This window comes from Lepisma saccharinum, chromosome 12 (genome assembly GCF_977018435.1).
Source record: "Lepisma saccharinum chromosome 12, izLepSacc3.1, whole genome shotgun sequence".
NCBI classification, from domain to species: Eukaryota; Metazoa; Arthropoda; class Insecta; order Zygentoma; family Lepismatidae; genus Lepisma; species Lepisma saccharinum.
The window spans coordinates 68,718,673-68,731,674 of NC_139240.1; the positions used below are offsets into that span (position 1 = coordinate 68,718,673).

General features: G+C 36.1%; 1 protein-coding gene across 1 annotated transcript in view; it reads right to left on the reverse strand.

Annotated features, from left to right (window-relative positions):
• The window catches only part of ND-75 (NADH dehydrogenase (ubiquinone) 75 kDa subunit), a 38,789-nt gene that overhangs the window by 4,313 nt on the left and 21,474 nt on the right, over positions 1–13,002 (reverse strand). The window contains exons 8-12 of the mRNA XM_083132585.1: positions 11,386–11,515; positions 7,410–7,561; positions 5,401–5,586; positions 3,701–3,881; positions 745–920 (exon numbers count right to left, since the gene is read on the reverse strand). Of these exons, the coding sequence (XP_082988711.1) occupies positions 745–920; positions 3,701–3,881; positions 5,401–5,586; positions 7,410–7,561; positions 11,386–11,515 (825 nt within the window). The remainder of the gene's footprint in view (positions 1–744; positions 921–3,700; positions 3,882–5,400; positions 5,587–7,409; positions 7,562–11,385; positions 11,516–13,002) is intronic.

Sequence of the window (13,002 nt, forward strand, 5' to 3'; positions counted from 1 at the left end):
AAAGGGAACTGCCGTAATGTAGGTGGTAGGGTGTCTGACTGCCACGTGGGAGACAAAGATTTGACTCCTGGGTGGGTAATTTAAGGTCGGAATTTTTCCAGCCTTGTCCCTGCAATAAATGGGTACCTGCAGGCAATCCTTTAGGTGGCCGAAGAATGGTGATGAACACATTACAAAAAAAAAGAATGTTGAGATCGAGAATGTGTAGGACCCTACGTCCACATCCCCCTTATGTGTGTCTTCATGCTGCGATGCAATGTTCACAGGGAAATTTACTTTTATTTCTTTACATGAAAAAAAAGTTTGGGACATTTTACATTTCTCCCTACTTATAAACCGTAAAGCAGCATTTTCAGTTTTTGTAGCTCTATCATCACAAACTGAAGTTGAACAGTCATTTTTAAGAAATGTGATGTCTTACATATTTCTTCATGTGGTTGGTTGGTTGATTTTCTTTATTTTACTTCGCTTTTCTGCCACTTTTGGTTAATGGCTGATGAAAGATGATAGACAAAATTGGTGAAAGGACAATCACAAACTGTGAAAAAACGTGCCTCAGCGCATTCATAAATATGTATATTAAATTCAATGGGATCTGGATTATTAAAAGTTGCAATTTTTCACGTCTACGGAGAAAAAATTCACACAGAATGCACGCATAATTCCCGGTGAGTAGCCACCCTGTGTAAGATTATGACAGTACTTTATTTATGTCAAATATATAAAGTTTACTGTGATAATTACCTCAGATAAGGCTCTAATAATCTTCCAGTCCTCCCTTGCCATGCCTGGTGGCGTCACAGCAACAAGGGTCTGTTGAGTCCTTCCTTCAGTGTTTACGTAAGTCCCCTGCTTCTCTGTATATGCAGCTCCAGGGAAAATGGCATCGGCTCTTTCAGCTCCAACATCTCCATGATGGCCTGGAAAATACAGAAATTCAAACCATAGAGCACTACAAGTAATTTCATATCTTCAATACAAAATTCCGGACAATGCATTTGTATGAGGGAATATCAAACAAGAACCTGAATTTATTTTTGTATTTTATACACTACAAGGGTAAGTTAGTAAGTAGGTCACAAACATTTATTAAAAAAAATATGAAGTAAGATACTGACTTGAAAACCATTTTTATTTTTTAACATAATCTCACCAACATTTATACACTTGTTCCATCGTATGAAAAACTCAATATGCTGACCAAGGCAGAAATTTATTTTATTATAAAACATAAACTAAACTTAATGTTTCAACCTTTTAGCAAGGTCTTCTTCAGACTCTGTACCAAGTACAACTGATACAAGGTACAAAACAGGAAGATATATATACCCACAAAAATTACTCCCCTCCAGACTATTAGAAAGTTGTTCTCCTGGAACATTCCAGCAGGTGGCCTTCCCTTTAAACAACATAGGGATGATGTACGACTTAAGAGAGAGAGAGAGAGAAATATGATATTTAAACACACGAGAGAAACGGGACATGACATATAGTGGGATGAGGCTAAGCAGATAGGAAGGGAGAAGAGAATACTAGTGAGAGGATGGAAGGAGGCCAAGGAAATAGAGAAGAAAGGTGAAGGAGACACAATGAACTGGAATGGGGGACTGAAGATAAACAAAGAATGGAAGAAGGTGTTAGAAAGAGTGGGAAGGACAAGAGAGAAAGAGGAGAGAAGAAGGAAGAAGAATGAAGGAAAAAGAGCGTGAGATAAAGAGTCCAACCACATTCACTTTCAGGTGAAAATACAGTTGACAAGGGAAAGCCACCTGCTAGAATGTTCCAGAACAACTCTCCAATAGTCTGGAGGGGAGTAATTCGTCCTGTTTTGTACCTTGTTACATTTGTACTTGGTGCAGAGTCTGAAGAAGACCTTGCTAGAAGGTTGAAACGTTACGTTTATTTTACGTTTTATAATAAAATAAATTTCTGCCTTGGTCAGCATATTGAGTTTTTCATATCATGGAAACAAGGCTTAATGGTGTTATAATTGTTCCATCGGTCTCCATGATGGCACAGTGGTAGTACCCATCACCTTGTAGTCAAGAGGTCCACGGTGGAGGTACATAGTGGTTCGGATTCCACTTTAAACTGTATTTCAAGTCCCAATTAGCCTTTCTGCATAAAGTGGACTTTAAAAAAACTCAAACTTGTCCCATCACTTTATCAGTCCCCCAAAACCTGCTGCTGTCCCAGCCACTGTTGTACCTCACGTTCAACATCATCATCCACAAAACGTTTTCAGTGGCACAAACAGGTGAAAGTTGCTGTACGCAATGCAGTGGCTACGCTATCTATTGTCACGTACATGTAAGTTCAAATCTTTTCCTACACCCACCGCACTGTTGGTTCTGTCGCAATCTGAACAGGACGACCAGGTCGGTCTTTATTAGAACAACGTTTGACCGTCCTGGCGAGAATTTATCGACCCAGTTGTGCACCACTTTATGTGACAAACACTTCTCATGTAAACAGGAAACATTTCCTTGTGAACATCACACAACAGCATGCTGCACTTTTAACGTACACTCCTCAAGCATAGTCGCCATTTATAAATTGAGCTTCCCATCTAGCGACTGCTAACTGAATATCATCAAGCTGGGTTGTGCTGCCACCTAATGACACCCTTAGAAACTACTCACTACTATTCACCTTTCCCACATCAGTTTGTGACCTATTTATGGACTTCCCCTCGTAGAAGTTTGCATATAAGGTTGTACGAATTTGCTGTATTTCAGCATAGAATCACTGCTGGTCTACATATATTTCAGTGCTCGGCAAATGCCTGGACTATTTGGGTATTTAAAATAAACACTTGCAATTTTATATCAGATCCATAGAATATTGGTTGTATAAGTCATTTATCTGTATTGGCAAAAACTTCATATCAGTCCATCACTAATTTATACATTTTCTAAAAAACTATAAATATTTGCAATGTTCAAGTATCTGTGTAGGATGGAATTGGATGAATTTATTATGTATATTGTGATTTCTCTCAACCTTCAAAGTTTCAAGAGTTATGCATCACAAATTGTAGTTCAGTACTGCCAGGATGCATTTTCGCAATATGGAGGCTGAATTTCTCAACACCAAGTCTGTGCTTCAGCATTTTTATTATAAGTGGAATTCCCAGTGGTTTTTCTAAATCATTCCAATCATTTAGGAAAAAAAAAAATCATTCTTTTATTTTGGACCTAGCGGAATTTTGTTCATGAATTTTTCTTGCAAGAATATACATTGTTTTACATTAAAAGTATCCTTACATCTTTCTCCCTTTATTTAACAGTAAAATGTAAAAAGTAAGTTTTAGTAGGTCTATTACAACAAAAATATAAATCTTCTCCTTTACAATCATAATGTTACGCTTCCTTATAAATGTTAACAAAATATATCCTAGTCAAATAAACAGACTATTTGTACCTGTAATTATGTTGTTTTGTGTAAGATATTTCTTTCCATGCTTTACTTTGAGCATTCCAATATATGTTAAAAAAAAAGGCCTGTGTGAATCATTCAAACAAGACAGAAGTGAAACCCCATTGTTAAATATAGCAACAATAACTAATAGTTCACATGATTTACTCCCAACAGCAGCTTGTTGACCCTCTCCCCCTTGGATTCTATTAATGCAGCAAAAATATTTAATTCACATAAGATAATAAAATGTTACGGTGTTCTATTCTGGTATGTACATTACCTTGGTAAATAACAAACATTCCACTCGTTTCATCCTTGTTCAAGGCTTCTTCATCAGCTCCTAGAAGGTACAAAACTTTCGGACGCTTCTCACGGATGTAACTCACACCAGGTTTGTAACCCAAATCTAAAGCTGCAACTTGCGATGCAACACGATGTAAAACGTTCAAAACTTTCCATTCCTGTGACAAAGAAAGAGACATAATTTTCCATTAATCATGTATTCAAAAGTTCAAATGTTAAATACAGTGTCTTTGTTTGGTTATTGTGCTGCTGAGGCTCTGTCCAAAAGGTCCAAAAAGTAGTCTTGTCAGAAGTGACATCACCTACTATAGTTCAAAATCACCAAGTTGAGTTGAGTAGGTGTCTTAAGACCACTTTATGCACAGTAAGGCTAATCGGGACTGGACCTACTGTTTAAAGTGGGATCCAAACCACCATGTGCCTCCACCGGGTATGAAACGTGGGACCCTTTAATTACAAGGCAAGGACGCTACAACTGCACCATCACGAAGGCCCAACAACGATACAAAATCGCCAAGTAAGCAAACAATACAATAAAGCTTATAGCGTGCAGTCTCCTTTACTAGACTTCTGCACTTGTGTTTCATTTGTACGAAACTGTGGAAGTCGAAAGTCAACCAGATGTTGGTTGCAGTTCGTCTAATGTGTGGAAATATAAGTACAAGAACTTTATAAAATGCTATGTGATTTCTATGCTGAAAAACAATTGTTTAAAATGCAGGAAACACAATGTGTTCTTAGTCTCATCTACTGATCGTATTTGGTGCAGCAGTCAAAGTGAAATTCGAAAGATTTCAGCTTTCAGTCCGAGACTGAACTGTGAGAATGTTTTCAAAGGGTGTTCGCTTCCAGTACTGTCTTGCTCCTTTTGGACATGGCCTGAAACGCATCCAGTATAGAGGCTGGAAGCACACCGCTCGCCAAGAGAACTGGGTGTACATGACCCCCTTAACTGAAATGCATTCAATAATTTTAAATAAAATGTTTCACAATTACAAATAAAGTAATCACGTACTATTGTCACAGAAGATGATAGAAAGGTTGTACTGCCACACATTTCTCACATCTTTTGAGAAAGTTTCCTTAAAAATCGCCTCCTCACATGAGTTGGTTTACACTTAAGAATCGTACATAAAAAAAATATTTGTTATAAAGTGTACTTTGGTTGCAGCATAGCAACACAACTTATCAGTTTACCACTCACCAATCTACACAGAAATGAATATAAATCCTTCTTCAACACAACACATCTGCCTGTATGAAATCAATGCTGACAGTCACGGAAGACAGAGAGGTGTTATGTTTCGTTCCGACGTCATGGATCTCTTCCCGATAACATGTTGATCATCAGAGTTAGTTCTACTGCAGTGTTCTGTTGGGTGCTTACCGAACAGGAACTTGACGAAACTTCAACTTGGAAAAGTACTATACTCTGTACTGGAGCGAGCAAACGAAAGCAAGTCTCTGCTCAGTTTTGCTTATCGTATTGAAAAGCAACATCATGGTACATCTCTGATTTAAATTCCTAATGGGAGCAAATAGTAATGAGGCTAAAAATCTTCATTTTTCATTTTTAGCTGCAAAACAATCAGAAAGGTGTTTTCAAACATCACAATATGCTCTATACACATTATTATCAAGTACATGAATTCTTCACATCAATGATAGAAAGCTTACCTGAGCACCCTTGGATAATTCAGAAGATATTTGCTGCACTAGTGACAATATAGATCCACCATCTGGCCGCCTCAGTTGCTCAGAGCCCAGCACAATCATTGGCTTCTTTGCAGCTTTCAGTTTCTGGGCAAATGGGTGCTTCTTGGAAGCAATATCTTCAAGGACACTTGGGTTAGTTCCCAAGTGCTGGAAGTAAGAAAGAAAAAAAATAAGGATGAAAGTGAAATTTTAACAATTTCTTTATTCTTGTGTGAAGGTTACCTTCTATTACGAGGGTCACTATTTATATTTTGAGCCTTGGCAACAATGATTGAAGTTAGGTGCGATTTGACGATTTTCGACGTGGATTATCAAGACAAGAGTGCATCGATCAAATTACTTCCACATTTGGCGATGAAGCCCCATCCTTTGCCACTGTGAAACGCTGGTTTAACGAATTTAATCGTGGCCGCCATTCGCTCACCGACGAGATTCGCGAAGGTCGTCCAAAATCAGTTGTTGTTCAAGAAAACATTGATGCTGTGCAAAACCTAATACTGCAAGATCGTCATGTGACATACTGTGAGATTGAGGCAACCATAGGCATAAAATATTACATGATCATTTAGCTGTGAGAAAGGTATGTTCTCGTTGGATCCCACACAATTTGACAAAAACTCAAAAAGACGCTCGCGTCAATTGGTGCAAACAAATGCTTAATAAATACAATCGTGGTGCTTCAAAAGACGTATATAAGATTGTAACAGGTGATGAATCATGGATATATGCATATGAGCCGGAACGTAAACAGCAGTCGACTGTGTGGGTGTTTCAAGATGAACCCAATCCAACAAAAGTTGTTCGTGCTCGAAGCACATCGAAACAAATGGTCGCCTGTTTTTTCGGGAAAACTGGTCATGTGGCAACTGTGCCTTTAGAGGAACGTAGAATGGTCAACTCTGAATGGTACACAACAATTTGTTTGCCAGAGGTCTTTGATCAAATACGGAAAACAAACAAACGCCGTCGGATCATTCTTCATCAAGACAATGTCAGCTGTCACACATCTCGTCTAACAACCGACTTTATGAACAGTCAAAAAATCGAATTGATGGGTCATCCGCCGTACAGTCCTGATTTGGCACCCAATGACTTCTTGTTCCCGAATGTCAAGAATAAATTGCGTGGACAACGATTTTCGTCGGCGGAAGACGCCGTTGATGCGTTCAAAAACCATATTATGGAGGTGTCTCAAGAAGATTGGAAAAACTGCTTTGACAAATGGTTCGAACGAATGCAAAAGTGTATTGACCATAAAGGAGAATACTTTGTAAAACAATAAAGCAGTTTTCAATGCCAAATTCCTGTTTTCTTCATTGTTAGGCTCAAAATATAAATAGTGACCCTCGTATAGTCATTTTTATATCTTTGAGGGTGAATGATTCCAGATGAAATTCAAGAAAGGGCACTCAGAAACTCTCATGTTCCCTACTCATCGCTTTAAAAACTGGAAAGCAATAAAAAAAAATGTTAAAAAAAGGAATGGTTTTTAATTAAGCTTTAAACCTGTAGGAATCTGTGTCAAATTCCTACTTATTCTGATAACAGTTCTGATGTGATTCATCAATTTGGTTTATTTTACTTCACATTTCTGCCACATTCGGCTAATTGCAACGATGAGGATGAGTGATATGATGAAATTGATGAAGAACTCATGCCCAGGTTAGGATTTGAATCCAAGATCCATGGCATGGCTGTGCTAACCACTTCGCCACAAAGACCGGCTGTTCCAATATGAGTATGATTACTGAGTATTTTGATTTGCTACAGATTAGTTTTGACACATCCTTACCTAAATATAATTCTGTGAATTTGTTACAGCAAGTATATTGTGATTTCCTTTTTGAATCTTAAAAAAAACTTATGAGAGCTTTGTAATTTTTTGTTGAAGGAACATAAACTGTTACATTCAAGTAGTGAAAAATATTTGTTCCACGAATACATGGTGAGGAACAAACTCTGATACTTACAAGATAGTCATATCTTAGATCCAGTTCCGGGCCTATAAGAGCCACTTGTAGTTCATTATGAAGATAAGCTTTACGAATACGTGAATTGAATAACGGTGCTTCAAAACGGGGATTGGTTCCAATCAGAAGAATCAAGTCAGCTTCTTCAACACCTGGAGACAAACAAAAATTATTAAAGATTACGCACACACTCAAAATGGTATTATTACACCTAAACTTTTATTTCTACATATATTTTATCGAAATTATCTTAGTCAACAAGAAACAGAGTAGAACATCAATTATACAGTTGTCAGAGGACTGTTGGGAAAATGGCTTAACTAATAAATCACTTATGTATAATGAAAATGTAAAATCCTTGAAGGGTGGGTTCAAAAATTTGGATAATGCAAAAAATTGTACAATCAGGATGCTAATGTGTGTGTTTCAATTCTTCTCTTGCACCTCAACAAACACACATGTATTTATCAAAGATAAAAAAAAATCTTGCCATTTAGAATTTTTTGATTCACATAAATGTACTGCTATCTATACCTTGGGTTACATATTTTATTTGTACAACCAACAATGAGTTCAGTTGATGTTTTAAATGCACTTTATGCACAGTAAGGCTAATTGGGACTGGACCTACAGTTTAAAGTGGGATCCAAAAAACTATGTGCCTTGAACCTGAGACCTCTTGATTACAAGGTGACGACGATACCACTACACCATCGAGGAGGCCCAAAACCAACAATGAAGATGTTAAACCATATGATATATATATTATGTTAAGGGTTGGATTTTTGGATTATGCTTTCATCTCCATCATCATCTTTAACCTTTACTCCCCCGATGATACCATACGGTATCATCAGAGTAAGGTCGTACTGGCCCGATGGTACCATATGGTATCATGGTGCTGATTACGAAATGAATGTGCTTTTTGGACCTTTGTACTCTTATGTTTGGGTGGAAACGCTTGACACAGGTCTGGAGCAAGCCTGGGAAATTCACATTGATGAAAAACCTCCCCCCCTCTCCACAACATACCCATGCCACATTTCCGAACAGAGTTTCACATTTTGGCTCATTATTCAACTTGTATGGCACCCAGGCACATGAAACATGTTTTATTCTCTTTGGAAATGTCCATTCTTTGAAAAGAATATGAAGGTTTGCACCTTCTACCCAAAATAGCAGGAGAAGAGGGGGCAAACTCCAGATTTTTATGGTGTTTTTCATTGAAATTCAGGGGTTGCACCCCCCAAACACCACTTCCTCAGTTCCGCGATCTGAATTGTACACGGTGGCATGCTCTGATGTTTTAGCTGCAAAACAAAATTTATCCAAAGTAGATTGCTCCCATAGTGCATGAGTTATAACAATTTTCCTCCAAAAATGCAAATTACCTATTTTTCGTAAAAAAAAAAAAAAATCACATTTTGGCTATTATTCAACTTGTATGGCACCCAATAACATGAAACATGTTTCATTCTCTTGAGAAATGTCCATTCTTTGAAAAGAATACTAAAGTTCGTGTCCTCTCTCCAAAATAGCAGGGAAAGAAGGGGCAAACTCCAGATTTTTATTTCATTGAAATTCGGAGGTCGTATATGATAGCAGTATGACAATAAAAATAGTACATTGTCATAGCAACATTTGAAAATGGTTAGGCTAAGTTCAAAGTTCCACATTTGTGCAGTATCTATAATAATTTAGTCATATGATTACTCAAAATTTATTCATTTAATGCAATTAAATGTCCGAAATTACTATTTAAACTAATTTTATTAAATATGATGTTTAAAAAAGCCAATTTGTATATAATGACAAAATTATCAAATTGTGCAATATTTTGAATTCATATTCATAACAGTTATTTTTGACTGACAAAATGAAAAACAAATATTTTAAATCATATGTGTTCTTTCAGACAAGAAAGATATGATACATTCAAATTTATAATTAAATTTATTGAAATTATGTACATTTGCATTGGCATCAAGGTTTATATACAAAGGTCAACTCTTTAAAATTGTTCAATGTATAATATGATGTCATACTTGGTATTTTGTATCAACATTCAAAAAATGGTAATTATAATCATTAGATAAGTATATTGTGATATACATAGTAAAATAGCTGTAACAGAGCAAATATGTACATTTACTACACAAACATTCAAGCTGTTAAGCACTTATGGACAAAAATATAAAACAAAAACAAATGAAGATAACTCATACTAAAAAATCTGGCTTGAACTAGTTGCTCTAATACTAGTTGTCTGTGACTAGAGGGATCTCATGATGGAAGCAAGATAAGTAAAAATGTGGATATTGGTGAAGGATTGATATTTGTATAAATCTGGATATTTTGAAAGATTATACTTTGCAAGTTAATCTTTAATAGTTTGTTTAAACTATATAGAGACATTTTGTTGATAACAGAAGCTTGAAAATGCTTTTATAATGGCATTATCTTTAAAAAAGGTTTGGAACTTGTGAAAAGTGCCAAGTTTAAAAATTGGAAGCAGGAAATTATTATCTGCTTGCATCTGCATTATCAAGCTAGTACATGAATAATGCATTACCTCAAATGAATGTTTTGAGAAATAAGACAAAGTGAGAGAAATATCTTCTGCATTTGGGATGTGAATTAACCATAAGTGGAGTTTTAATAATTGAAGAATGGAAGCCATCTTGTAAACCTGGTTGAAGAAATTGATACATTGAGTATACTCAGATGTAGAACTGATACATGCCAAAATATTAAGAAAAAGACTTACTCTACCTCACAAGGAGATAATAAAGAAATATTTTCTTCATATAAATGTTGTTGTAAACAAATGCATAATTTGATGCTCTTGTAACTTTTGTTATTTCTAGTTTTTTATCATATATAATAATTATAAAAATATTTATTTTATATTATATAAACACTATTCATCAGCATATGTAAGCTGGTATTCCTTTTCAACATATATCCTTAGCTTCCTACTGAGCTATTACATTAATTTGAATTTTTGACAGGTATATACATAAAATGATATGCCAATCAAGACTTCATATTTAACCGAGGACATTTATCATAGTGATTGATTAGTGAGATAGATTAGACTGAATTGTCTCTTCGATATTTAGTCTCACTTCTTCTCTTTTCATCACGTTCCATCGTCATAGCGGAGTGTGTTAAGATAAGGACAAGATTGGAACACCGTGGAAAGAGAGGAGTGGTGGAAGACCACGAAAAAATGGAGAGGCTTGACTTCCATACCAACCCAGCCAGAGGCAGGAAATGGGAAGGATGATGATGATGATGAAAAAAATAATCTTAAGAGCATATTTATGGTGAATAAAAATATCAATATTTCGGTACAAAAGCTGGCATATTTTGGGATCAAAAGCGGCATATAAAATGGTGGATATAACCCTAAATTTGATTTTAAAAACTACACTTATTATACACACTAAAAATTTCCCTTCTAATAGTACATTTATCTATTTATCAGAGTATTAAGTTTATACCTGTGTAAAGGAGTCCATTTTTGCTTCTCAAATATATATCAGAATTAAAGCCTCCCCGATGGCGCAGTGGTAGCGTCATTGCCTTGTAATCAAGGGTTCCCGGGTTCGATACCCGGTGGAGGCACAAGTGGTTCGGATCCCACTTTAAACTGTAGGTCCAGTCCCGATTAGCCTTACTGTGCATAAAGTGAACTTAAAACACCAACTCAAATACAAATACAATTAAACAATTTTTCTGGGTTTGACATGACTCGGAAAGTGTCACATCGGTAAATAAACTCTAAATTTCTTGTTTAAGAGTACATTTCGCACTTTATTTCACATCATTTCGTGACAGAATAAGGCAAAAAAAATCACTTCACATCTTACAGAAACACAAAAAATTAACATTTTAGTGCGCTATTTCACAATTAATGTTTCCTTCAAAAACGAACATTCATATTGTTGCCAAAGTTTTTGTTTACCCTTACCTGCAATTTTTGTGTTGAGCAAATAGTTAGAGCGGAGATCAGTCCCGGCACCATCCATTGGGAACACTTCTTCGGTGCACAGTGCTTCTGAACCTAGCGTGTTGAGGAGATCCTTCAATGCTACCAATGCCTGCAACCATTACACATACTTCACGATTTAGCATTTGTGTAAAATAACAACTATACTTATTAAATATTAGGGATGGGCCGATATGAATTTTTTGCCAATACCGATACAGTACCGATATAAAATTTACCGATACCGATATTCTACCGATCCGATATAAAATTAGAAATGGTCCTTGAAGACCCTGAAATTTTCATTGATCTCCGTAATAAATAAGTTTTTAGAGCTGATTGCAATGCAAAAGAAGTTGAATATTTAGACATTTACTTTTTCAGAAAGTAGGGCATGGAGATTATCCATAAAAATTACAACAAAATGGCAGAATTTTGCACTAAATTATAAGATATTTATCGATATATCGGATCGGTAAAATAATCGGTAATTTTACCGATAAACTGATACACCGATATGCCTATATCGGCCAATACCGATAGAGTACCGATTAATCGGTCCCATCCCTATTAAATATTCATTTAAAAATCAACCATAAAATATTAACATACTGGTCACAATTTGAAAGAGTACGATGTTTCTTGCATAATTCTAGATTGCTTCAAAAAATTCTGAAATCCTAGCCACATTATACAAGGCACATGAAGCAAGAAGTAGGATTGGGGCAGATTAATCAGTATCAGCTGAAATAGGCACATCGGTGTATCAGTTTTACTGATGTGATATATCTATAAATATAATTTAGTGCCATTTTCTGTCATGAACCAGTCAAGTTCTTCAAGGACCACTTGGAATTCTACACCACATCGGCAGAACCACTGATCAACATGATTTTTTCCACAAGAAAATTATATTGTGAATTTGGTATATTATTTTGCCCTGAATTAGAATTTTTCCTCAGGCAAAGTTTTTCAGTGACAGTTACTTTTTGAAATTGAATTGTAGCATTCTTTATGGCCTGCTGTGCAAGGCTCTAACCTGTATTCAACTTATGTTGTTTCGTTGATTTAGTGTTTTAAGTCCACTTTATGCACAGCAAGGTTAATATTGACTGGACCTACAGTTAAAAGTGGGATTCGAATGACTATGTGCCTTCACAGGGTATCAAACGTAGGATTACAACGTGACGATGCTACCACTGCACTACCGGGGAGGCTACATTTCATTTATATCTAGTGTTTATTTTCAAGATGCATGGGTGTTGTTCGCCTAGCTAGTTCATAGATTCTTCCAAAGTTAGTTTGAAGGCTGTACTGTTGCATAATGGCAATTATTTACCATCAGTACCTGTAGCACATGCAGCTGGTACGAAAGAGACATGTGAAAATATGAAATTGCTGTTAGAAAAACTCGAATATAGCATATACAGGGTGTCATTTTAATGGCACCCACGGACCATAGATTCGTATAGAGGACATCAAAACAAACAACTTTTCTCAGTAACATTTTTCTCGTTGGGGCGTCAATTCGACGCTACAGCCGTTCAAAAAATACTGTTTTGCCACCTGGATGCTGGCAACCCAACACAACATTTGATC